Raw genomic sequence first — 27,064 nt, 5'->3', positions numbered from 1 at the left:
TTGAAGCTTGAAATCTTATGTGGAAGTGAGAAAAGGAGAAGAGAGAATGTGGAAGATCTTAACACCGAGATGTGATTTTTTTTATTTTTTTGCTTTTGTTCTCTAACTTCTCTCTCCTCTTTCCTTGTAATATGACAAATCCCCTCAAAATCTATGCCTAATGAGTATACTCTAACCAAAAACCAGATCCACATAGACATGGATATGCAAAATTTCTTTAAGATTTGGTCTTCCTAGAAAAATATTCTTGCTTTGTCCTTGACATACATACATAATCCCACCCTAGGAACATATATATATATATATATATATATATATATATATATATATATATATATATATATATGTATATATATATATATATTCATATTTGCTATTATGAAACGAAACAAAACAAAACAGGAGGATGTTGATAACAATGGCTTTCTTTTTACATTTCAACATCAAGTACCACTCTTACACAGCATTATTACATATTTTTACCATAATAAATTCTATTTCTTCCTTCTACGGATGCTATTTACTGCATCAAACTTCTTTGACCCTAATTATCATTCAATAACTTCCAACACAGAGTGTCTACAAGTTCACAGTTTCTACTAGAACAGCTAAAACTCTAAAACAGCAGAATGTCTGACCAGAAGATCTTATCCATTGTCCCCACAAGCACTGTGCTAAAATTAATCCTAGCCTTTCACAAGAACATCATTAGAGTAGAGTCTGTCTCTCCAATGTTAAACTCTATGATCATCAGTACCGAAACTCAAACCTCAATTATTGGCCCCAAATGCAAGCCCTGAAACAGAAGCATTCATAACAATTGGGCATGTTAATTGACGTTGCAATGACTTAAATGGGAATTGGGCATATCGAAAGTCGAATTTCCTAATGAATTGAGAAATAACCTAAAAACTAAAAAAGTATTAGTAAAAAATGAATACCAAGAACAAAGATTCACCCAACTGAGGAATGCTACAATAACTGGCATATCAAATCACAGTTCTGAATACCTTGTATTTCCAACTAATTATATCTTGTAATAAAGATTTTACATTACAGAGTCAAAAGCATAACTACATTGAGAAGGCCATGTAAATGGACATATCACACAGAAATAAGGTTAAATTTTCTGATTATGTAAACACTTCCCATACTAACCAGTTTTAAGAGAGACAGGTGCTAAGACATTCTACAGTTGCCATTAAAACTTAAAAGATACCCTTTCTCCAGTGGAATTGTTTCGCTTTACAAATTGATATTATCAAGTTTAACAGTCAAAATTGATGTTGAGAAAGGTTTTTTTGTCCAAGTACTTTGGACATTCCACCCAAATTGTATTAAGGACAAAAATTCCAAGTCATTACAAATATAGTCAGTTCAGCCAGAAAGCAACTTCTCTTTTGCAAGTCTGGCATGAGCACAAAACTACCATGCTCCTGACTGCTTATTGAACATGAAATTCTATCAAATGTTTGAATCTAAGGGATTTTTCATATCAGACACCACTCATAGCTCACTCCTGTATTATAAAGTTGTTTTCTTCTTTTTACCTTCTCCTGATATATCAGATTGAGATGAATGAGCAGATTAAAAATTTTATGCGTGAGAGAGGCAGGAAACAAAGTGATACTTAGAAACCATATCTAAGCATTTAATACCTGATTAATATCAAAAGAAAATATGAATACACATGAAAACCAATAATATAACCTAAAATCAGGTAGTATTATGGTTCCATGCCTTTTCATAGACATGATAGATTGATAGGTGATCGTAGCTGCCTGCTTGCCAAATTAGCCTAAAATCTAGACTACAAGTACTTCTATCTTATAAGGGCGTGGCTTTGACTCAGCTGCTAAATATAATTATCCACTTTCTAAAAAAGATATACGGTGTGAAATATACAGAACCATGAATCCATGATAATTGAATATGAGCATAACTCCAGGTCTTTAATCATTTAATTTGCTAACCATCTTTAAAAGTCTAAGTACATTTATTCACCCTTTGCAAACTAGCAAAAATATAAGAAAGTCCAAGTCTTTAATCATTTAGACTGCTACTATTTTGGCCTAGTGTTCCATAATTGTTTAGCATGTCAAATAGTCTTTACTAATGTAAAAAGATACTCAGTATTATTTTCTAGCAAAGATCAACAAATTGATATGAGCCTCTAGTTTTCACAACTAGTGACAACAACAAGGGATTGGATAGTGCATTGATGTCTCAATATAAATGAAAAAAATTAATTAATTATCAAAAATAAGTAAATGCAAAAGCAATGATTCCAAAAGATAATTTGTTTACTTCAGTTTTCCATTCCTAGTTTCTGTTTTCCAATTTATATTCTCTATTTTCTATTCTTTATTTTTAGTTTTGAAAACATGTTTACCAATACGCATTTACAAATTCAATTTTTTGAGACTATAACCATATAACGTTATAAAATAACACAAATTCAAAATTCTGAGTGATTTTTTTAGACCTAATATTCAAAATAATTTTGAACATGATTGGTTTGAGCAAAATATATACAGAGTATACTTTTTTATTTGAATTTAGTGTATGTGTAATTTTAACATCATATCTTTGGAACAAATTTATATCGTGATATAACATAACGAAAAATATATGAATCATAACCTATCAAGATCACCCAAAATCTAAAAATCCAATTGGATTTTAAGTTTTACTATAGATAATATGAATAATGTCTAACTCTAAATGTATATATGTAGAGGCAATACCAAAAACGAGCCTTCAACTATCACAAATTAAAAATATTGATCCTTATCAATCAAAACTCTCAAATTAAGTCCTTCGACTATAAATTTAGTACCAAAAATGGTCCACCAGTTATTTCTCCATCAAAACCCATCCAAAACTAACGATGTTTTTGGAATTTCAGGGTATTCCCATATTTTCCTTCCCTTCTCATTGATATACAAAGTCAAGTGGGTGGTTTTTTTTTTCTCTTGCTCTTATCTTGCCTGGAAAAGCATTGAACTCTTCAAGCTGTCATACACCATTCTTGCTAATCTTGTTAGTTGTTATCTCTATAGAAATTTTTTGAGGAGAACAAAAATGGAAACTTCCCAAGTTCAAGCTTCTCCCTTTGAGAGTGTCTTGAGAAATCAAAACCATTTTCACAAGAATCTCAAGGTTTTGTTGAATTCTTGTGTTTCCAATCAGTGGAGAAACGGTTACAATTCCAATGAAAATGCTCACCAAATTGACATTACACTATTAGAGTCCTCTGGGTTCATAAACCCTAGACAAAACCCATAGGAATGATGAAAGGAATACAACTACTAAGAATTCTAATAATTGGGATAAAGTCAGAGAAATTGTGTTTCCCGGGGAGAGGAAAAACGAGGACAAGAATAAAACAGAGAATTTGCCATCAAGGTCGGATACCTCGGTAGTGGAGGTTCCGCATTTTGATGGCATCTCCTCCCTGGTGAGGAGGTGGAGAGACTTTAGAGTGGTCATGGAAACCGTCAATTCCACTGCGAACAACTCTTTTGTTAGTATCTCCAAAAGTAATTCCACCACCTCTACACCGTGCGATGGTTCTCCATTGATGGAAGGCTTGTGCCGCCATCATCTAGCGATGGGGAATCCGTCAGTATGACACCTCCTTTTCATGACAAAAACTCCGAAGCCTTGGAGGAGAGACTAAAGTCGCCAATATCATCAAGAAATTGACCTATAATACCTTGAAAATGCGGGAATACCCTAAAATACATAAAACACCCTTAGTTCCTGCTAGGTTTTGATGAGGAAATGACTGGAGGACCATTTTTGGTACTATATGGAAAGTCGGAGGACTTAATTTGAGGGTTTTGATAGATAAGGATCAATTTAGTAATTCACAATAGTCAAATGACCATTTTTGGCATTGCCTCATATGTAGGTTATGTCGGTATAACTAGATGAGACTAGAGAAGATAGAAGATAATGAATAGATAAATAAGTAGATAGGTGGTAGGTGTGGGTGGAGTAGATTGATAAGCATAAGTGAGGTAGAAGTTAGTAGGTATCGAAAATGGTGGTTATAGATGAAATGGTGTGTATTTCTGTAAATTTTAAAAAAAAAATGGAAGGAGAAAAAACAGTGTTTCTTTTTAAAACTATATGCAAAGTAATTATGTTTTCTGATTTTCATTATTTAGTTTTTCAGTTTTCTAAAGAGCTCAAAAGTTCTCGAGTTAGGAAATAGCAATCAAGCCTAAGATTAACAAGAAACAAACTAGTATACTAAAAGCAAGAGGATGAATACCCAAGATTTCCAATGCCGTTAATTGGCTCCAGAAGTTGCAATTGGTGCTGTTGCTGTGCATCCTGCTCGGCATCAATTTGCTGCAATGGCTGCACGCTACTACCGTCTAATGCTGCTGCAGCGGAAGCTGGCGTCCCCTTTCCTTCTACAAACCGCCACATGTACCATGCCCCGACTGACCTATAGGGTTTCCATTTCTCGCACAATTGCTCCATCTGAGATGGCCTTGGCAACTCCTCTAATCCATGAAGCAGTTGTACCCCTTTCCTTACTCCCAAGTCGCTTACAGGCAAAACATCTGGTCTATGAAGTGAAAAGATCATGAACATGTGAACGGACCACGAGCCAATGCCTTTAACCATTGATAGCATTGTGAACAATGAACGATCGTCCATTTTAACAACAGTATCATCAGATAAAATCCCAGACTTGTACTTGTTTGCAAGGTCATAGAGGTAGCTTGCTTTTCGGCCGGAGACTCCAATTTGCTTGAGCTGTTGAGCAGAGAGGGAGAGGACGGTGTCTGGATGAACAGCTTTCTCCCCGCCGCATAGTGAGATGAATCGCGTGTATATAGAAGTGCCGGCCTTGTACGCCAATTGCTGGTAAAGAATACTCTTTGTGAGAGCTAAGAAAGGTGGGTGGCGCGTTTCAAACGTTGGCGGTGTCAGGGTGTCGATCAGGGACACGAGGAGGGGGTCCACAGCTCGAAGGTGGCGGAGGGCGAGCTCAATTTCGCCATCGGCTGATAAAGGCTTGACGATTTGGGGCAAAACCCTAGATATCTGGGTCACAGCTTTCCGGCGATTCCTGGAGGTTGCGGTTAAAACGCTGGACGTTGAGGCGGCGGAAGTGGCGGGAGTGAGCGCCTTCAGTGGAGAGGAAGAAGAGGGATCGGCGGTGGCCTCCGCGGGCTTCTGATCACCTCCCTCAACAGAGGACGCGGATGAAAGTTTTCGGATTTTCTGGGGCCGAATTGGGATTTTGGAAGGATTCGAGTGATTACGAGGAATATCAATCGGCGCGTCGGCGACAAGGGCCGGCTCCGATCGAAGCCCGGAATCTGCATTAGGGTCAGACGGCTCCGTCAGCGGTTCAGTCGGCGGTTGGGACTCGGAATCGGGTAGGGTTTGGGTCTGAGTCCGGGTCTGCTCACCCATCGAGAAAAAGGGAAACACAAAAATCCTAAGATTTCAGTTAAATGGTGGCGGTGAAAGGCGACGGACGGCGGAGGAGAGAGTATTAGTAGGCGTCGATGCCCGGAGTTCGTTTGGCGTGTATGAAAAAAAGTCAAGCAAATCTAGGGAGAGTGAATTGGCGCGTGGATAACGTGCACACTGCACACAGGCTACAACGTTGTCGCACCACAAGTCCGAGGGTGTCGGTGTTGTTGGGTTCGGACCAGTAGTTTGAAACGTGTTCGAAATGACCAATTGGCAAGGTTTTAATTTTAAAAGGACATCTTTTTTATTTTGGGTACTGTTTACTCTTATGTAATATCATTCCATATATACTTTTTCAGTTTTCAAAATATTACGTACTATTTTTCCTATTAACTTCGGTTTCTAATATTTGTGTATGAGTGTAGAGTTAATTTAGCGGAGGTCCCTTGTTTTAGTCTCACATTATCAATTTTGTCATTTAACATTCCAGATTTTAGACTATCATATTTTGAACAATTTTGGTCCTTCTAACGACTTTTTAGTGAAATTATATTTTAAACAAATATATTTTCGTCTCTTCAAATTTTTTAAAAAGTTGTCTCAATGAATTAATTTCAACAGAGGTCAATTGTCTTTGGTGACAATTTCAAATTTAGTATAGATAATCGTTTTCTTCCATTTAACACCACAGACTATTATATTTTGAATTTTGATTATTCAGATGACAAATAATAGATTTTTTTGTTTTGTTTTGTTTTTGCTCTACAATTATAGTAGATGATTCACAGAATCACTGACTAAAACAATAGCGGTCAGATTGAAGGCGAATAAGTGGCGACATTCAAAGCTTTCTAACTGCGTTGCAAAATGACCCCTCCCCCGCCCACACCCAGAGACCGTCACCTACTTGGTATCACCATTGATGAAGGACGATTTGGGGCGGGTTAAAGCAGATGAAGACAAGAACCAGGTGAAGGAAATGGTGAAGTGCAAGTCTAAAGAGACGAAAATTAGAAAAAAAAACAAAACTTGTGCATTAAATAAAAACAATAAAAAAAAAATTGAAGAGACAATAATAAAAAAATGTCATTGCCTAAAATAGGGCTTCACCTGAAAAATGTTCAAAATATGATAGTTTGGGTTGTTAAATGTCAAAAGTGACTGCCTGAGACTAAATTTAGAAATTGGAATTGTCACCAAAACAAATGATCTCTGTTATAAATAATTCAATGGGAAAATTATTTAAAAATCTTGAAGAAACGAAAATATTATTACCTAAAATAGGATTTTATAAAAAAAGTCATCGGAAGGATCAAAAGTATCCAAAATATTATAGTTTGGGTGTTAAATTACAAAAATAATAATTTGAGACTAAATTTGAAATTACCACCAAGACAATGGACCTCCAATGGAATTAAATGAGTGTATCATATTCTATTTTATTTATTTTATAAGAAATTGAAAAGGGAATAGTTTTTTTTTTTTTTTTTATAACAAGTGAATAAAATTTTTAAAAACCTTGACATGACATTCATGATCTTACAGTCAGCATCCTGTGCGTATAACTCGGTCAGCTTCTCCACCATTTCAGTAGACCATTGCAGTTTACCTTTGAATCTTTTATAATCCATTGCAGTTCTCACCTAGCTCCCCCTTTCAGCTCCCCTGCGCCGCCGCCGCCATGAGTTTCCGAGACGACGCCTCCGCCGAGGATGGGCTTCGAAAGCCCTTGCTCCACAACGGAAGCTGGTACCGCATGGGCTCCACGCAGTTCGGAAGCATGACCTCGTCGTTCCGCGAGTCCATCTCCATTTACCTCTGCGTCTCCATCGTCGCTTTAGGGCCCATCCAATTCGGTTTCACTGTACGTACAACCATGCATCCCCTATGCACACGTACGTGCTTATAATCATTGTTGGATAAATGGGTAATTTAATGTTACAGTGTGGTTATTCTAATCCTACACAAGCTGATATTATCGAAGATCTTGGGCTCACCATTTCCGAGGTTTGAATTTTCGCCCAAAAAGATACGGAGTACAGTAATTTTTTTCTTAATGTTCTTCACTTTAATTTGTTCATAGTAGAAATGTTTGTCTGATTAAATGAAATAGAATAGGAAATTTATACGAAATTTATGTTTGTGTAACTCGATTGTTGCTGGACAGTTCTCTCTGTTTGGATCTTTAGCAAATGTGGGTGCCATGGTTGGTGCAATATCAAGTGGTCAGATTTCAGAATACATAGGGCGAAAAGGGGTATATGCAGCAAGAAGTTTTTCTTTTCTGTTTGTGAATAGCCACGGAGTATTTCTCTTTTCTTACTTTTATTTAGTTATTTTGTGTATAATTCCAAATGCAGACGCTGATGATTGCTTCAGTTCCTAATGTACTAGGGTGGTTTGCCATTTCATTTGCCAGTGTGAGTTTTTTTTTTTTTTTTTTTTTTTTTTTTTTTAAATTATTGCAGTTTTCAATCATTCATGAAATGATGGAATGGCTTGAAATTGTTGTAAGTATGTTGTATCTCTAGATTGAAATTTACTTGGCTTCATTGTTCACAGGATGCTTCATCTCTGTATCTGGGAAGGTTATTGGCAGGTTTTGGTGTCGGTATAATATCTTATGTGGTAAACTAAACATATTTGATTCAAGAGTTATTCTGGTAGAATTCATGATGATAAGTTATGGTTAAGAGAAGAGTGCTTATAATCTATAGGTGCCTGTCTATATAGCAGAGATATCACCTCAGAACTCTAGAGGAGTTCTTGTATCCATTAACCAGGTTTGTTGCACAGCTTGCCTTAATATTAGAAGCTACTTTGGTTACAATTTAAATTGTTCTTTGATGTTATTCTTGGTAAATGAAATTGCTGTTGTTTCATCCATTTTTCTATTTAGCTATCAATAACTGTTGGAATAATGCTCGCATATCTATTGGGGATTTTTGTGCCTTGGAGAGTGCTTGCAATTTTAGGTAAGAAGTTCATTTTTTATTTACCTTACTGAAATTTTGCATATTTGGCAACCTTTTGAACTAGAATCATCATTTGTCAGTTTCTTGCCTATATGAAATTTGATTCATCGATGCCTAAGCTGTCTTCATCTTCTGAGTTTTATCTTGTCAATCTTCCTATTTAGCCAGAGATTTGGTTACTGGAAAGTTAACAAGATTTCAAGTCTAAGTAATTTGACATGGCCTCTTTTGGAAGAGACTTGTAATGTGGTTTTTGTCTGTGAATATTGAATGTTGAAGATACCTGACCTTTAATTCATGAAATTTCCATGGTAATATGCAGGGATGATACCATGCACAATCTTGATACCTGGTCTCTTTTTTGTACCAGAATCTCCACGTTGGTTGGTAAGGTTGCAGATACAAGTTTTGATATAATTGGGTCAAGTATTCTCATATCCTGATTTCTTCTGTTCACTGTAAAATGTAGGCTCAAAGGGGGTTAACTGATGATTTTGAAACATCATTGCAAGTTCTACGAGGCTTTAATACTGACATCACCTCAGAAGTGAATGAGATAAAGGTATCATATTGAACTCAAACAAATTTGACTTTATGACAGGATTTAGACATATTTATTAGTTTGGATATGGTCATATGACTGATGTGAACCTCGATATTTTATACAAGAAACTTTGCACTGCTTCTTTGTTTCTTCCAATGCTTTCATGTCTTCGCAGTTATTTATTGTGCTTGTCCTGGCTACAGAGATCTGTGGGGGCAACAAGTAAAAAGACTGCCATCCAGTTTTATCAATTTAAAAGAAGACAGTATTACTATCCTTTGATGGTAAACCTCCCTCTTGTATTTGATGAAAATTTTACGGTTCTGAGCCCTTTGGGTTTTCATTCCCTGGGGTATTTCATGACACAGGTAGGTATTGGATTACTCGTTCTCCAGCAACTAAGTGGCATCAATGGCATCCTGTTCTATTCTACTAACATCTTTAAATCTGCCGGTGAGTTTGCCTACCCTGTGCTTTTAACTGTAAGCTTCCCATTACATGAATTCACAAATAATGGATGCTAGGTGTAATAAATTTCCTTTCATTGTTCTTGGACTTCTATATTTTAAATGCATCATAGTAAGATGGATTGAAGTATTTAAGCCAATAAGAAGTGTTTTGACTTTCAAAAGTTATACACTAAAACTTGCTTACCATCAAGTATGAACTCCATATCTTTTAAAGCCAACTTTCTTTATACATTTCCAAATTCTAATGCTGCATTGGTCATGAGTGTTGATACTAGTCTGAGGTTATTGTAAGAGGCTATGACATGGAAAATGGTTCAATATCTAAATCTAATGTTTCACAACAGGAGTTTCATCCGATCAAGCTGCAACATTTGGACTTGGGGCTATTCAAGTAATTTCTGTCTCCAGAGTTTAGTAGATATCTGTTTTTATGAAAAAAATATTCAGACTACAAATCATTAACAGAACTATTTTGTTGAAAAAGGTGATTGTCACTATGATAGCTACATTGTTGATGGAGAAGGCTGGCCGCAGGCTGCTTCTTATTGTATGTTCTTCCAGTTCTGCAAAACTCAGATTTACTATGTAAGACAGAAAAGTCCCCAAAGTTTACATATCAAGATTTTCTCTCTATTTTTCCAGATATCTGCATCAACAATGACCGTTAGCAGCTCCATTGTTGCAACTGCATTCTTTCTGAAGGTCTGTATTTTTAAGTGCTGAACCTTATAGTAAAATAATTTGTTAACCATTAACCCGAATAGTTGTTACACAATTTTGGGACTGACCAACAGTCTTTTGTAATTATTTTCCACTGATTGGCACAGGATTCCACTCCAGAACATTCGCAGTTTCAGTTTGGAGTAATATCTGTGACTGGATTACTGGTATGCTTCCTAGGCTTCTAATTCTCGTCTTTATGGAGCTTTTGATGGGTATCTCTTCTTCACTACTTTATTTTGGCAGATTTATGTGATCGGTTTTGCTATAGGATTGGGGGGTGTTCCGTGGATTATAATGTCTGAGGTAAGACTAGAGTTAATTATCACATCACTATAGTGTAAACTGTAAAGCACTCAATACAACTTAAAGTAAGTAATTATGCATGAAGGTGGTTGGCTGATGGCCTAACTGTATCCAAACTAAAGTAGTTTACTTTGTTCTACTGTAACCAACCACTCAAATCATTGGTAAGTTGCTAGTTCATTTGTGTTATATGAATAAGGACTTGTGTAATTATGACCAGAAAATAGCTTACATGTTTAAGTACGGTTATCCCAGGTACTGCCTGTGAACATTAAAAGTCTCGGTGGCAGTGTAGCAACGCTGTGCAATTGGCTAAGTGCATGGGGCGTCACAATGACTTCTAACTTGCTTATGAGTTGGAGTGAAGGAGGTTCTCTCTTCTCTCTCTGTGTCTTGTGCTAGCTTCTGTCTTTATTTGATGAGGTACTATATGGTTATATTATCTTTTCAACAGGAACGTTTACCATTTATGCTTTAGTGTCAGCTTTCACAGTGGTTATTGTAAGACTCTGGGTTCCCGAAACTAAAGGAAAGACACTGGAAGAAATTCAAACATTTTTCAGATGATGAGTTTTGCTTGAATATATATATCGGGTATCATACTGCCAGCATTTGGTGCAAAATTGTGAACATGCTCTATTCCACTTGATATGTCAGGTGCACAAAGAAATCCAATTCATTATAATTTTGCAGCCTTAAAATTAAGTTTTTATATCCAAAACTTTGGATAAATATGATAGATGCTTGGGATAAGAACTGAACATTGAATTCAGAATGAAGATTGTCACTACTTCCTTGTTGTTTTATAGTCACTTTTTGGGTTTATCGCCATACAGGGAAGCAAGGAACTGCTTGAGAAACCTGTTGTAGACGCAAGGCCGCTCTAGGTGAACCAGGTGACCCGCTTTCTTTATGCCTTGAAACGTCGTCTTGCTTCCTAGTTTCCTGTCATCATGTAAAGCTAAGGCATTGGTATTTAAAGAATCTCATACTCTTCAGCTGTTTTGCTGAATAATAGGCATATATGTTTTATGTGTAGTTCTTCATAGATCCTTTTTGTGTGTATTTGGAGACTTCATTGAAGTGGAAACTGGTTTCAATCTGATGTTCTTGGGCATTGACAAATCTATTAACTGGACCATGTTTGTTCTTTATTTAATATTTTGTGTTACATATATATAGCCTTAGGAACTTACTCTTTCATTTCTTGTGCTAGCTCCAACTTGAAAATCTGATCATTCTCACCCCACAGAAGGTGTATTCTCTATTAAAAGACACCACCAACATGTTAAAAGATCAGTCAACAATTATGTTCAATGAGTTAATACCAGCTGGGATCCTCTGAATATAGTGACACCGCCACATATAGTCTTAAACTTTCAATTTAACCACACTTGGTGTTGGTTTTAGGATTTTTGGGTCCAAGAAGGTCCAACACAACCGTAGTTGGTGGATTCACCGTTCAAACAAAGCTGCTAGAAACAAGAGATAACTTGCTAGAATTATGTATTTTTACTTGTGCTTTCTGGCGACTCTATGCCCAGGAGAAGCTTGTCCTTACATTTGCTCGAGGGACCAACTTATAGGTGGCATCCCTTGCTAATTTGAATACGTACATTGAATGGACATAAGGAGGGTCTATTAAAGCCAAGGGCCGTTGGACTGCCGTTACTAGGCCTTGTTAACGGCCTAGTTGACCGGGCACTGAAGGCAGTCTCTTAATGACAACGGCTAGCTACCGGACCGACCTCTGTCCATGCCGAGCGCCTGCTCGCGTCGACTCCTCGGACTCGGCCGTGTCCTTCTCTGGGCTTCTTCCCAGCCCATGGCGCTTATTTCCCCTGTTGGGGCAATCTTTGTGGGCTCAACCTTTGTCCCCTCTTTCCTTTTCTTCTCGGGCCCTAGGCCCGTTGGGTTTATACCTCATTACTTGGTCCTTCAACTTTTAAATTTAACCAGTCGTGGTCTTTCTCTTAGTTTACGTAAGGTCAAAGTTAGGACTATGGTTGATTAAAAAATTGAAAGACCATGAGTAGTTAACTTGAATATTGAAAGACCATGGGTGATTAAATTTGAAAGTTGAAAGACCACGTAGCAATGTCACTATACTCAGAGGATCTCGGCTAGTATTAATTATCACACCCTAAACCCCTGGGAGTGGATTGTTAGATATTTTGGATATAGACATCGGAATTTTTTTTCTTACCGTGTTAATTAGCACAGATGCCGATAATATCAGGTATCAGGTATAGTTATATATACTATTTTTTGGTGTGTTGTATTAACAATTCAATATTATTGACACCAGTGCTGATATATCGGACCATAGAAAAAAGGTAGTTGACTACCTGGGGAAAAGCTGGGATAGTAATATCTTTGCTAACTACCATGCCTTCTAGCAGTTCACTCCTTTCCTTCCTGTTGCCATACATCACCTGCCATCATAATTCAAATAAGAAAAATACCACGTGGATCCTCATTCTCTATTCTAAATTTTCTTGCTCAAAATCTTGATGTAAACACTTTAAACGGGTTTAAATAAAAGAATAATTAACCAGTACCCGTCACTCAAGAAAATGTTCTTCTTCCACAACTCCAAAACCCAATAATTAATCAAAGGGAAAATGACACTTTTTTTTTTTTTTCATGAGTTAGCACTTTTTCTCCCTGAATTAGCACTTTTTCTCCCTGAATTATTCAAGTGGCTGTTTTTCCCCTGAAATGTTAAATGGACATATTTATCTTTAAAATAAATATTTCATTTATTTTTCTTCTCCCACAAATTATGACCACAATTTAGTTCGAACCAAACAGTCACTATAGCAACCAAACTGAAATATTTTAATTACAATTTAGAATTGAAACCCAATATTTAGAGTTTATTCAAATCGCGAACCGGGACGGCTTGTTAATGTTCCAAACTAAAATATATATATATATATATATATATATATATATATATATATATATATATATATATATATATATATATATATATATATATATATATACATTTATTGTTGAATTTAGACTACTATTTTAAAATAAAAAATAAAATTTTAAAATAAATACATTACAAAATCGCGAAGTGTCCGGTTCAATTCAAATCGAACCGTGGTCATCCCTACGTATACGCAATAATTTGTTGGAGAAGAAAAATAAATAAAATGTTTATTTTAAGGGTAGAAATGTAAATTTAATATATTATGGAGAAAAATCGCCACTTTTAAAATAATTGAGGGAACTAATGCGCTTACATTCAAATGGAAAAAGTGCTATAAATATATAACTAGGGGGAAAAGTGTCATTTTCCTTTAATCAAAAAGAAAAGAAAAAAATACTATGTGTACAGTGTACTCTTAACTTTTTATAAAAAAAATAGTTTATCAAACTCGTCGGAGAATAAGATTTGGGAATACATATACTAAAATGATTTAATCTAGTATATTAGTTACTATACCTCAAGGAAATCCTTGTAAAAGCGATTAGGGATCCTGAGTTTTCTATAAGTAGCAACCTTAAATAGAGCCTTGAGACCTTTGACAGAGGTAGGCAATAGCATGTCCGAGGAAGTAGAGAATCCTAGGCTATTAACCATGTGGGTGATGATATCGTCGGTGGTAGCCATTATTGCGCCGGAGACTACCAGGGCCTCCACCAGCTCCGGGAAGAGCTCCGCCATCTTGAACGCCACCATGCCGCCGTAGCTAAACCCAACCACCGTGCATTTCTCCACCCCGAGCTTCCTCAGCCCCTTGGCCAAACACTCGGCCTGAAATGCCGGCGACCGGTCGGCGCTGTCCGTGACGGAGCCGCCGAAGAAGAGGAGGTCAGGCACGTAGATAGCATACTTCTTCAGCCACCCAACCTGGAACTGCCACGTCAGAATCCCTTCTCCGGCGAAGCCGTGCAGGAGCACCACCACGGGTTTGGATGGTTTGGCGGCGTCGGAGCTAGTGACGACGACGCCGGCGTTGGAGGTAGGGATAGTGGTGGCTAATTTGTTGCGCTTCTTGGGGGTTTTGATGGTGCCGATAGGAACCCAGATGTTCATGACGGTTCCTGGCTGGATCTCGACGGCATGAGGTATAACACCAGCCATTTTCATTACGAAATGCAACAATGACTTCTGAGCTTCCACAAAGTTGACCATGGTGGTTTGTGAGAGTATTTTAAGAAGCTAAGCTATGACGATTATCACTTACAAATAAGCACAACTTGCCGCTTACTTGCTTGCCTAACTTTTTTTTTTTTTTTTGTTTTTTTGTTTTTTTGTTTTTTTTAGTGTTAGGAAGTCTATGATAATGTAGTATCTGTTCATAGCTATTTTCTCAACCTATTAAAATACAAAGTGCAACTTTAATGTTATTAGACCACAAGGTCTTGACGCTTGCCTAATTTTACAACTAAAATTTTATAATATTAACTATTTTAATAATGAAAATAATTATTAGGGAAAAATGTCAAATAAGTCATCAAATTTTATCTAAGAAGTCAATTCTGTTTGAAAAGGGGTCAAATCAACCCCTGAGTGAATCAGATAGTGCAATTGACCCCTAAGTAAAAAAGTTTCATGTAAGCCCTCTAAATCGGCTAAAAAACAATTAAGTTCATTTGCTACCTACACAGCCGGTAAATGTTTAGTTGTTGTCATTATTGTGTGGACCATATTTTGTCTACTGTAAAATAATATATATTCAGTACAAAAACAATATATATTGTATTCAAGGGGTGTACATTATTTTTGTTCTAAGAGTACATTATAGATTCTATAATATAATGTACATTCAGTAAAAAAATAATGTACATTTAAGATATTAAAAATGTACTTTTTGTTATTGTCCACATAACTCTACACAATAATTTGCCGTTGTCGCCAATATGGATTATATTTTACAATATCTATCGCCAATAAGTGGAATTGTTTTCTTTAAAAAAAAAAAATCGCATATACGAATAAACCCTAATTCTCTTCTCCTCTATCGTCGATCTCTTTATCTCTCTTACGCTCTCTCGCTACTCACAATGGAATTAACCCTAACTCGCTCTCTCAATTCAATCGATCAGTGACGGGAACTACAAAGCTATTGGTAGTTAACATTGCAACGACTTCACTTCCGTGCAAAGAGGTAAGAATCATGTTGGTTTGCAAATTTTGATTTGCTAATATTTGTAGTTTGCTGTAGATATTTTATTCACAAATTTGTGTGGCCAATGTGTTATGTTCATATGGGTGTTGAAAACAGGGTGTGAATGCTTGGGTCCCTCGTTGTAGTTGATAATGGAGATATGTTGTGTTCTTGTGGTCTCCATAAGTATTTTTTTTTTCCAGTTGTATAATAACTTTGTTGTTGTTGTGGTCCTTCTCTGTATTATTTGTCTCAGCTGTAATTTTTTTTGCATAATGCTGGTGTGTTGGGTCCCTCTCTGCAGCTCCCTGCTTGTTGAATGTATAAATTTCTGCATCAATTATTGCATCTTGATTTTTTTTTTAATTTTATTGCTGCTTACATCAATTTCTGTCCCTCTATATACCGCAACTGTAATTTATTTACTACTGCATCACAAATAATGGATGCTAGGTGTAATAAATTTCCTTTCATTGTTCTTGGACTTTTAAATGACTGCTAACTTGCTTATGAGTTGGAGTGAAGGAGATTCTGTCTTCTCTCTCTGTGTCTTGTGCTAGCTTCTGTCTTTATTTTATGAGGTACTATATGGTTATATTATCTTTTCAACAGGAACGTTTACCATTTATGCTTTAGTGTCAGCTTTCACAGTGGTTATTGTAAGACTCTGGGTCCCCAAAACTAAAGGAAAGACACTGGAAGAAATTCAAACATTTTTCAGATGATGAGTTTTGCTTGAATATATATTGGGTATCATACTGCCAGCATTTGGTGCAAAATTGTGAATATGTTATGTTTCAGCTGATGCTCTATTCCACTTGATATGTCAGGTGCGCAAAGAAATCCAATTCGTTATAATTTTGCAGCCTTAAAATAAAGTTTTTATATCCAAAACTTTGGATAAATATGATAGATGCCTGGGATATATAAAAACTGAACATGAATGAAGATGGTCACTACTTCCTAGTTGTTTTATAGTCACTTTTTGGGTTTGTCGTCATACAGGGAAGCAAGGAACTGCTTGAGAAACCTGTTGTAGACGCAAGGCCGCTCTAGGTGAACCAGGTGACCCGCCTTCTTTATGCCTTGAAACGTAGTCTTGCTTCCTAGTTTCCTGTCATCATGTAAAGCTAAAGGCATTGGTATTTAAAGAAAATCTCATGCTCTTCAGCTGTTTTGCTGAATAATAGGCATATATGTTTTATGTGTAGTTCTTCATAGATCCTTTTTGTGTGTATTTGGAGACTTCATTGAAGTGGAAACTGGTTTCAATCTGATGTTCTTGGGCATTGACAAATCTATTAACTGGACCATGTTTGTTCTTTATTTTGTGTTACATATATATAGCCTTAGGAACTTACTCTTTCATTTCTTGTGCTAGCTCCAACTTGAAAATCTGATCATTCTCACCCCACAGAAGGTGTATTCTCTGTTAAAACACACCACCAACATGTTAAAATATCAGTCAACAATTATGTTCAATGAGTTAATATCAGTTGGGATCCTCCGAGTATAATGATACCACCACGTGTAGTTTTAAACTTTCAATTTAATCACACGTAGTCCTTCAACTTTCAAATTTAACCAGTCGTGGTGCTTCTCTTAATTTACGTAAGGTCAAAGTTAAGACCATGGTTGATTAAAAAATTGAAAATTGAAGGAATATGGGTGATTAAATTTGAAAGTTAAAAGGACCATGAGTGATTAAATTAAAAGTTTAGGACTGAACGTGACAGTGTTTATGTACTCTAAGGATCCAGAGTACCCCTGTGAGTGGGTTGCGGGATATTTTGGACATGGACATCGGATTTTTTTCTTTTTTTTTCCTATAGTGTTAATTAGCACAGATGTCGATAATATCAAGTATAATTATATATATACTATTTTTTGGTGTGTTGTTTTAACAACTCAATATTATTGACACCAGTGCTGATATATCGGAACCATAGAAAAAGGTAGTTGACTACCTGGGGGAAAGCCGGGATAGTAATATCTTTGTTGCTAACTACCAAGCCTTCTAGCAGTTCACTCCTTTCCTTCCTGTTGCCATACATCACCTGCCATCATAATTCAAATAAGAAAATAACTATGTGGACTCTCATTCTCTACTTCTAACTTTTCTCGCTCAAAATTTTAATGTAAACACTTTTATTGGCCCTACATTAAAAAATAATTAATCATTACCCGCCACATTAAGACTCAAATTCTTCCCTATGACAAATTATTCTGTGGGCTTGGGTCAACCTTGCAAGGTGGACTTATATCCAAAATACACACTTTACAAATTGTGAACATTCAATATATAACTTGCGTGTATTTTAGATCCGGGTTCACCTTGCAAGGTGGACTTGATCCATGGTACCCATAAGGCCATAATTAATAAAAAAAGAAAATGATTTTTAATCCAGTATATTGGTATACCTCAAGGAAATCCTTCAAAAGGCGATTAGGGAACCAGAGTTTTCTATAAGCAGAAACCTTAAGAAGAGCCTTGAGACCTTTGACAGAGGTAGGCAATAGCAAGTCCGAGGAAGTAGAGAATCCTAGGCTATTAACCGTGGGGGTGATGATATCGTCGGTGGTAGCCATTATTGCGCCGGAGACTACCAGGGCCTCCACCAGCTCCGGGAAGAGCTCCGCCATCTTGAACGCCACCATGCCGCCGTAGCTAAACCCAACCACCGTGCACTTCTCCACCCCGAGCTTCCTCAGCCCCTTGGCCAAACACTCGACCTGAAAAGCCGGCGACCGGTCGGCGCTGTCCGTGACGGAGCCGCCGAAGAAGAGGAGGTCAGGCACGTAGATAGCATACTTCTTCAGCCACCCAACCTGGAACTGCCACGTCAGAATCCCTTCTCCGGCGAAGCCGTGCACGAGCACCACCACGGGTTTGGATGGTTTGGCCGCGCCGGAGCTAGTGACGCCGACGACGCCGGCGTTGGAGGTAGGGATGGTGGTGGCTAATTTGTTGCGCTTCTTGATGGTGCCGATAGGAACCCAGAAGTTCATGACGGTTCCTGGCTGGATCTCGACGGTATGAGGTATAACACCAGCTAGTTTCATTATGAAGTGCAACAATGGCTTCTGAGCTTCCACAAAGTTGACCATGGTGGTTTGTGTGAGTATTGGGAGTGAAATATGAATCGAAGGTTTTAAAGAGTAAGAAGCTAAGCTATGACGACTATCAGTTACAAATAAGCACAACTTGCCGCTTACTGAATTGCTTGCTTGCTTGCGTAACTTTTATTAATCCTTCAACAACCAAAATTTTTATAATATTAACTATTTTAATAATGATAATAATTATTAGGGAAAAGAGTCGAATAAGTTATCGAACTTTACTTAAAGAAGTCAATTAGGTCTTTAAATTTTTTAAAATAGCAATTAAACTCATCATTGTATTTTGATGCAATGAAGTTCAAAAACCTGTTAGTGACCTACTATCACAGGTCACTAGGATTCCGATCAATATTTCAGCCAACTCCAGCGACCAAGTTCAAATATTTAACATTCAATTGTATTTATATATCAACCAATAATGTCCATGGGTGTTGAAAATGGTGACCATATCAATAAAGTTAGAAGTGTCAAAGTGGGTTAAGATCCGTAGGCCAGTACCAATCCACCACATAGTCGGATAGATTAGGGTTGAACATTTTTGGCTAACAAAGAAATCACATAGTACTCAAGGGTTTAGTATATTGGACAAACAACTCTAAAATAACATAAAAAGGATTGCACCCTAATCTCGAGAGCTTTACTATTCTGTCCTGGAAACTTGGTGGACAAAATTAACTATGGAATATTGCTTACACCCACTTCTTTATGCTTGCCATTATTATGAGTGCTAATGTACAAGCATTTTGAAGAATGTAGACCAGTTGAGACACATCTCGCAATTTTTCTCATATATTCGTCTTCAAGAGTATAAGCGGTAAGAACTCATTAAGTTTAGAATTTAAACTTATCAAAACAATTAAACCAATGAAAATGTATGCAATTAAATCATATATTTAACTACATGATTAAACGGTTGATAAATAGTTGATTGAATGTAACAAGGCAAACTAATTAAGGTAGGTTGTTTGTGTATTGATGAACCACACTTCCTACTCCTCACGTCATTCAATTCAATTCCCTTGATTGGCTCATGTGAAGGGGAATGCAATCTTTGAGAAAATCAACGTTAACCGTTTTTTTTCTCCCAAATACTGCTCACTAAATCATATATTGAGTTAAATTCGTGCGGATAATCTTTTTTTTTTTTTTAGTACTACTGACTATGTTATAATTTAGTATTCCATATATGTTAATAACTACGAACTTTTTTAATTTATCAAAGTATAAAAAGTTGATAATATTACCCTACTAAAAATTAAACTTATGACTACTTTACATTTAAAAAAATCACTTTATGCGACTAGACCACAAGGTCATTAGCTCAACAACGTTAACTAAACAACTTGTTTCAATACCGATTTGTTTAATTACTTGGTGAATCTAACACTAACAAATCTTTGCTCCATATATAATATTGAATTTTATTAAGATTTGCTAACCTACCGTTGAAACTGCGGCTTCTGGTCAACCTGTAGTGATGTCGTTACTAATATTTTTTTTATTATTATTTGTGGTTAATTAGTACATGAAAATGTTTATCAATTATTCTTTAATTTTTTTTAGTCATAGAAACAAGTGTTAAATTTATATTGCTCATTAGTTCCAACACTATGAATCAAGAAAATGGAAATTGTAGCGAAACGATGATGAAATTAAAGAAAGATAAAGAATAGAAAAAATTTGGAAGCGTTAATCTCTGTATCTTCATTCCAAAAAAAAACCATATATATACAATGAATTTAAGGAATGCAATAATGACAAATAATTACATAGTTGTTACAAATGTTACAAGACTGAATTATAATAATGTCCATAATAATAAATATAATATTTATAACATGCACCCCCTCTTGACATTATTTGACCGTAATAAAAATTCGTTAGAAAAACTATGTGGGAAAGACCTAGACAATAAAAGAGTATAAGATAAAAGTAATTATATGAATCAGTGAGAATGTCTTTGGTCTTTATGTGCTGTCTCTACGTACTGTGAGTGTTACTATTATTATTGTAATTAATATTGTATAGTCTATAGTAGTAGTGTGTGGTGTTAGACTCAGTCTCTATGTAATAACTTATCTCTTAGGAGTGTTTAGAGGTTCAGTTGGATATACCCTCTGTAATCCGTATTCAGTTTGAATCGAATTAATCTTCTCTCTCATTTGTACCCCATAAGACCAGTTTTTAAGGAATATGTTTCACTAACTACTTAGAATGCAAGAATTGGGCCCAACTGCTAATATAATTTGTTCTCTTCTTAGCCAAATCAATGCATTCAAGCTCTATAAATATATTATTATACCATCCGTTTCTTAGCAAACTAAACATTACTAGTACTCCATAGTATGAATTTCAGATCTCTTCTTTTGAGTAAATTAAAAGTCTTTGTTCCAATCTTGTAAATAAGCCAAAGAACTTGTGGTCAAGTGACATAAAGTTACTCTTTTGATTAGAACTGGGAAGTCATGTGTTTGAGCCTCACTGGAGTTAGTATTGACTCGTTGGGCTTTAATAGGTTGAAAACGTATATGAACACATATTACTACAGGTAACCGATCAATTGTTAATAATAAATCAAATCCTAACTGGTTCAATTTGATTCAATTCAGGTAACCCAAACTAAAATTCCACCCCTAATTATTATTATTTTCGTTTTTTTGTTAATATAAAGGTCTGTGTTGACAAAGGCATGCTTAACTTTCCCTTTTAGGTGGCAATAGTGTACGTGTAAAGTAGTTTAGTCGTTATGGCAATGTGATATTGTGATTGGTTTAGCACTCTTCAATGCTTAGCATATAGGTTAGGTTGAATGCCTCACTTTGGTGGTTGCTTATCATCCAAACTCTTTTGACTGTCCTCAATTCGGTTACTATCATATCATCATATATATTTATATTTTTATGGGTCCTACAAGGCAAATTATTCTGTGGACCCGGGTCCATGGTATAACTATTGGTCCTACAACATACCCATGTGGGGTTTCCCTGTTTTGTATTGGGTTACTACTCCTTTGGGCCATTGTTTGGACTTGTGGCCCACTTCCCATTATGGACCATCCGTACAACAAAATTGCCTCAACAGTAGTACATGTCTAGATGATCATCATTACTTGTGGTCTTGTGTTAATAGTTTTACTTGTTTTCTTTTCCTTTTCCTTTTTCTTTTTGTTATGGATACCATGCAGGAAGGACGTACAAACACCAATTGGTATACCATCGGGTTCATATTACATTGTAAATCCTAATATAAAGATTCTATATCTTCAGTTAATAGATTTTGTATTTACCGTTAACTGTGTCTGTACATGTAAACGAATAACTTGATAATTGCTGACACATAATATGATAGCTAAGGTACAGAAATTATCAACTGCATGTACATAATGTATCAACTATAGATACAAAAGAGTTAATTCCAGCAATGGTCCTCCGACTATAGTGATTTTCCAAAATTAGTCCCCGACTTTTAATTTGGACACTTTAGGTCCCTTGACTTTAAATTTCTTTCCAATTGAGGTCCTTTCGTTAGAATACGGTTCATTAGACTTTAAATGAAGGAGTAAACTCGTCCTTTCACCTGCCTATGTATTATTCTTCATATTTCTCCCTTCGTATTTCGCGGTTATACCTTGTAAACATTTCAATAATAGAGGAACGCACACACGAGTAGTAAGCAAATGGGGAATGACGAGGAACATTTTAGGATTTTGACTAAGATTATCTTCATATATATCGCGTATACAATGGAGAAATACTAAGAATAATACATAGGCAGGTGAAATGATGAGTTTACCCCTTCATTTAAAATTCAATTAACCGTATTCTGACGAAAGGACCTCAATTGGAAAGAAATTGAAAGTCAAAGGACCTAAAATGTCTAAATTAAAAGTCAAGGACTAATTTTGGAAAATCAATATAGTCAGAGGACCATTGCTGGAATTAACTCGATACAAAATCTAACTTGGTAATTGCTGACACATGATATTATAGCTACAGATACAGAAACTATCAATTGCAGACACATAATATGTCAACTATAGATATAGAATCTGGAGTTTATTTTTAGACCAGGTAGACCTTGGTCCATGGTCTAAAAAGATTAAACACAAGGTAGACATTGATCCGGTATAATTTGCCCCTGAAGACTACAAAAAACGAGACCACGCAACCTTATAGAGTCCATGACCCCCCGAAGTTAATAAATGCTATTGAAACTATTCAATTGACGTAAAAATTAACTTCTCTATGAATATGAACGAGATGACACAACTCTCAAACAATTTTACTTGTTTTGTATTTATGATAATAACACTGTCAATCATAAGGTCTTTAATTACTTGTGACTAAAAGTGGAATCGTTCACTTCAAATTCTTAATTTCTTATAATAAATTTTACCTGCATGACTAGTTGAGCTGCTCATGCAATCAGTCAGAAGGTATTTACTACCAATATTAGACCGGGCCTAGTACTAAAGTACATAAGCTAAGGTATATGAATGAGGGTTGGGGGTGGGGTGTAAGCAAGAATCTCTTGGGAATGGAAAGAGTGGAGAGAATATTCAGTAAACCTAAAGCAAAATGAGTAGATCACATTCCAAGAAAAGTATATGGTAAGCTAAATAATATAAGGAAGTGGAGAGACATAGAGCAGAAACTAAAGCAATAAATAGGGAAGTGTATATATCATATCATATCATCATCAAAGTGGAAAGTTAAAGTTTGAAGTCGTTCTTCATCTTCATCTTGACTCTCATCAACTTAACTCCTAAAAAGAAAGGAAAAGTACTCCCCTCCCCCTCCACCCCAGAATCCATCACTACACGCCAAAACATAATTACCTCTCCCCCCATCCTTCTCCAAAATCAATAAAATCATTTCTCTCACAATTCAACAACTCTCTCTCTCTCTTCTCCTACCTACAACAAATATTCTTTTTTTTTCTTTTTCTTTTTTCACTTTTCTTGTTTCATTTTTCCAATAGTTGAACCCTAACTCTAAGGCCCCACATCCCGACCTGACAAAGAATTTGGTGGGCCCAGTTTACGAGCAGTGCACATTGAGACGCCAGGAGAGGAAGGCGGAATCACGGTCGTCGTCTTCCATGTACCCGTACTCGTTTCCGTAGGCCGGCGGGGAAGAGTAATTATTGTACGGCATTTGCGTGTGGTGGGCCCACGAGTTATGCATCATGTCCATTCCTCCGGCTCCGCCACCGTTCGCCGCCGCTGCCGCCGCCGCCGCACTCGCTCTCCGCTCCTCCTTCTTGAACCGGATTCCGCACGCATTGCACAGAGACTGCAATAACAACGCAAACCCATTATTTAATTATAAGCATAAAACATTACATTAATTCTTATTAGAACTATCAACATTGGTAAATAATGTACCTTAGGGCCTCTGGGGCCATTTCTCCAGAGGGGGGTAGAGGTGGTGTCACAGTTAGCGCAGCGGCGAGTGACGAGAGGGTCGGCGCCGCCGCCGCCGCCGCCGCCGCCACGGCCGGACTTGTGGGATGAAGAAGATAAAGAGCGGCGTGATTCAGAGGGCGGCCTCTCATTGGCAGAAGTGAGACGAGTGGACGGTGTTCCCAGAGAAAGAGTACAATCCACAGAAGAAGACGAAGAAGAAGAGTAGAGGGTTTGATCATAATCCGGAGCTTCTTCATTATAATAGTAGTGATTATAATTCTGATTCGCCGGCGGGGAGGAGAAGAACATGGAGAATCCTCCGGCAGAATAGTCATTGCTGCTCTGATTGTACATTCCGCAAGAACAGCTGCTACTGCACCTGTGCATCATTTTTAATACACAAATAATCTGGGAACTGGGAAATGATGGATATGAAGATTGTATGTAATAGTGAGAGAGGGATATCGAGAATTGAAGGAATAGAAGCGAGTTGAGAATGAAGAGAGAAGCGTGGAGGGGTTTTATAGGGTGATAAAAATAGGGGGAAGACCAGTCAGCACTGGAGGTGGGCCAGAGTGTCGTCAAATTAGAACATCATTTTCGTTTTTTATTCTCTGCCTTTTGGATTCTTTGCAGCAGCTGAGAGGGACAGAGGGGGGCCCACTTTCGTGTAATTTAGTGACCCCACCTCAGGTAACACTCTCATTGGGCAACTCACAAGTGGTCTCTATATACGCCGTCACTCATCCCAACTAAACTGGTTATGTTATACATTAATTTTTCTGTTTAGGTCAATCTAATTCAATCGTTATGCGTTGGACCCGTGTCCAGCATACTTGCTGGACACGGGTAACAGTGCCGTTAGGCACTGTTATCTCTTTTTTTTTTTTTTTTTTTTTTTTTTTTTTTTTTTTTTTTTTTTTAATTTCAGATCGCTTCATTGTAAGAGTATATGTTCATAATTTTATTACTATATGTTAATAACTATACATTCATAACTCCATAACTGTACGTTCATAACTCTATAACTGTACATTCATAACTCCATAACTGTACATTCATAACTCCATAATTGTACATTCATAATTTCCGAAGCTCTATGTTCACAATTTTAGAGCTCTATGTTCATAATTTTATCACTATATGTTCATAATTGTAAGTTCATAATGTTAGAGCTCTTTGTTCATAATTTGATCAATAACTGTACATTCATAATTTCATACTGTAGATTCATAATCTCATAACTGTAGATTCATAACTCCATAACTGTAGATTCATAACTCTATAACTGTACATTCATAACTCCATAACTGTACATTCATAATCTTCGAAGCTCTGTATTCACAATTTTAAAGCTCCATGGTCATAATTTTATCACTATATATGTTCATAATTGTAAGTTCATAATGTTAGAGCTCTGTGTTCATAATTTCATAATTGCATAACTGTATATTCATAACGGCGTAACTGTACATTCATAACGGCATAACTGTACATTCATAATCCAAAAAAAATAACGCCGTTAACGGCAAAACGCGCGCGATTTTTTTTATTTTTTATTTTTAACTAAATGACGCGTTTTTTTTTTAAAAAAACGACGTCGTTTTGGGCCCGTGTCCACAATTCAATGTGGACACAGGTCCAGTGCATAATTTGCCAATCTAATTCTAAACTCATAGAATAAATATTATTTAATTTAATATAAAAAATTTGTAAGTTAACAATTTCTAATAATTTACTACTTGTAAATTTATGGATGTTGAGCATATAACCATTAATATGCAAACCAACTATCAACTTAAATTTTTAGTTAAGATGAAACACATGCTTCAATTTGATATCAGAATTCTAATCTCCGCGTCACCTGATACAAAAAAACAAGCATATAACCATTAATGTATGCTTTTAGTTGAGATAATATAAAAATCAAAAGGTGTAATTAAATATTGAAGATTATGTGGAATTTAGAAAAAATATAAGTTAGATTACACAGAGGATAAGTGTATTGGAGGACAATAAAGTTGTTGTTAGGAGAGGAGTGAGGAGAAGAGGAATAGGGCGATTTTGGGCAGTCAAAAGAAGCTGAGCTCCGACCACGTGACTAACGGGAACAGTCTTCCATGGAACTGCCGTCTCCGATCACGAGGCATCCGGTAGGGTCTCAAACCTTGCAATTCGTAGCCTATTTTATGTCACCACCCTAATATTCGATCATTTCAACACCATATCTTGTTTAATTTAATAATAAAACAAATTCCATAACAAATAATTCTACACTATATAGTCCTACCAAGGTGTTTGGTAAACATAAATTGAAATATAATTACAAAATGATATTTTAGTCATCTCCACCGAGACTTGAACCTATCACCTCCCACTTAAGAAAACAAACTAGATACCATTGGATCACAAGGTTCTTGGTTTTGAATATTTACTTTATGCTCACCTTATTCTTGTCTCACCGAATTACAATTTTTTTCATTCAAATTCTCTCTCCCAACCAAATGCCCTGTAAATTCTTAATTTAGTCATTGATGGCAATAGTAGATTCAGAAATTTTTTTGCGTAAGAGCAAAGTTCAAATTATGGGACTTGATCGTATAATATATGATATCAAATTTTAAGGAAGAACCAACTAAGCTATCTAAATATCTAATAATTTATATATATACTTTTCATATATATATATGGGGTGAGGGGGCTACTGTCCCCATTGTCCCCTCTTGATCTGCCTGATTGATGTTAGGATTTTAATGTAACCCTATAGGACCAAATTCATTAATTCAAAAAAGAAAAGTTAAATGTACAATGCAAATAGTTGATGAACTAAATTTACTCCATGATCATATTTGGAACACAAAATGTCATTTTCTTTTTTAAATATTCACCCGTATAGATTTACTATTAAACTTTTACGTACAAATGTAGCAATTGATCACTTATGAGAC

At 36.2% G+C, this 27,064-nt stretch overlaps 5 protein-coding genes and 1 long non-coding RNA gene across 7 annotated transcripts; 2 read left to right on the top strand and 4 right to left on the bottom strand.

Moving 5' to 3' along the window:
* Positions 1 to 389: 389 nt before the first annotated feature.
* LOC109151345 lies at positions 390 to 5,696 on the bottom strand. Its single transcript, XM_019299318.1, has 2 exons — positions 4,283 to 5,696; positions 390 to 796 (listed from the first exon to the last, which is right to left on the bottom strand). Exons 1-2 carry the CDS (start codon positions 5,440 to 5,442, stop codon positions 775 to 777), a joined length of 1,182 nt encoding a protein of 393 aa, XP_019154863.1. The 5' UTR covers positions 5,443 to 5,696; the 3' UTR covers positions 390 to 774.
* Positions 5,697 to 7,068: 1,372 nt separating this feature from the next.
* LOC109151080 (sugar transporter ERD6-like 6) lies at positions 7,069 to 11,405 on the top strand. The gene is made up of 19 exons (XM_019298992.1): positions 7,069 to 7,309; positions 7,390 to 7,452; positions 7,613 to 7,702; positions 7,806 to 7,865; positions 8,008 to 8,073; positions 8,163 to 8,228; positions 8,345 to 8,420; positions 8,743 to 8,807; positions 8,890 to 8,982; positions 9,168 to 9,248; positions 9,333 to 9,417; positions 9,779 to 9,825; positions 9,919 to 9,981; positions 10,077 to 10,136; positions 10,262 to 10,321; positions 10,401 to 10,460; positions 10,716 to 10,830; positions 10,915 to 11,117; positions 11,297 to 11,405. The coding sequence occupies exons 1-18, from the start codon at positions 7,127 to 7,129 to the stop codon at positions 11,025 to 11,027; spliced, it is 1,446 nt and encodes a 481-aa protein (XP_019154537.1). The 5' UTR covers positions 7,069 to 7,126; the 3' UTR covers positions 11,028 to 11,117; positions 11,297 to 11,405.
* On the bottom strand, positions 11,112 to 14,667 carry LOC109151081 (epoxide hydrolase 4-like). Of its 2 annotated transcripts, XM_019298993.1 has the most exons (4): positions 13,921 to 14,664; positions 12,809 to 12,895; positions 11,657 to 11,724; positions 11,112 to 11,405 (listed from the first exon to the last, which is right to left on the bottom strand). In XM_019298993.1, exons 1-4 carry the CDS (start codon positions 14,611 to 14,613, stop codon positions 11,270 to 11,272), a joined length of 984 nt encoding a protein of 327 aa, XP_019154538.1. In that variant the 5' UTR covers positions 14,614 to 14,664; the 3' UTR covers positions 11,112 to 11,269. The 2 variants fall into 2 exon arrangements, with proteins under 2 accessions (XP_019154538.1, XP_019154539.1); XM_019298994.1 differs by lacking the exon at positions 11,657 to 11,724 and having other exon boundaries at positions 13,921 to 14,667.
* Positions 14,668 to 15,422: 755 nt separating this feature from the next.
* On the top strand, positions 15,423 to 16,703 carry LOC109151083. The gene is made up of 3 exons (XR_002049254.1): positions 15,423 to 15,589; positions 16,202 to 16,419; positions 16,595 to 16,703. It is a non-coding gene; the product is annotated as an uncharacterized LOC109151083 (long non-coding RNA).
* Positions 16,421 to 18,790, bottom strand: LOC109151082 (epoxide hydrolase 4-like). The gene is made up of 4 exons (XM_019298995.1): positions 18,011 to 18,790; positions 17,557 to 17,646; positions 16,951 to 17,018; positions 16,421 to 16,703 (listed from the first exon to the last, which is right to left on the bottom strand). Exons 1-4 carry the CDS (start codon positions 18,695 to 18,697, stop codon positions 16,568 to 16,570), a joined length of 981 nt encoding a protein of 326 aa, XP_019154540.1. The 5' UTR covers positions 18,698 to 18,790; the 3' UTR covers positions 16,421 to 16,567.
* Positions 18,791 to 23,363: 4,573 nt separating this feature from the next.
* LOC109151241 (GATA transcription factor 19-like) lies at positions 23,364 to 24,591 on the bottom strand. Its single transcript, XM_019299164.1, has 2 exons — positions 24,096 to 24,591; positions 23,364 to 24,003 (listed from the first exon to the last, which is right to left on the bottom strand). The coding sequence occupies exons 1-2, from the start codon at positions 24,504 to 24,506 to the stop codon at positions 23,749 to 23,751; spliced, it is 666 nt and encodes a 221-aa protein (XP_019154709.1). The 5' UTR covers positions 24,507 to 24,591; the 3' UTR covers positions 23,364 to 23,748.
* Positions 24,592 to 27,064: the final 2,473 nt, after the last annotated feature.

Source organism: Ipomoea nil, unplaced genomic scaffold, assembly GCF_001879475.1.
Source record: "Ipomoea nil cultivar Tokyo-kokei standard unplaced genomic scaffold, Asagao_1.1 scaffold2283, whole genome shotgun sequence".
NCBI classification, from domain to species: Eukaryota; Viridiplantae; Streptophyta; class Magnoliopsida; order Solanales; family Convolvulaceae; genus Ipomoea; species Ipomoea nil.
This window is presented reverse-complemented; position numbering and strand designations above follow the sequence as displayed.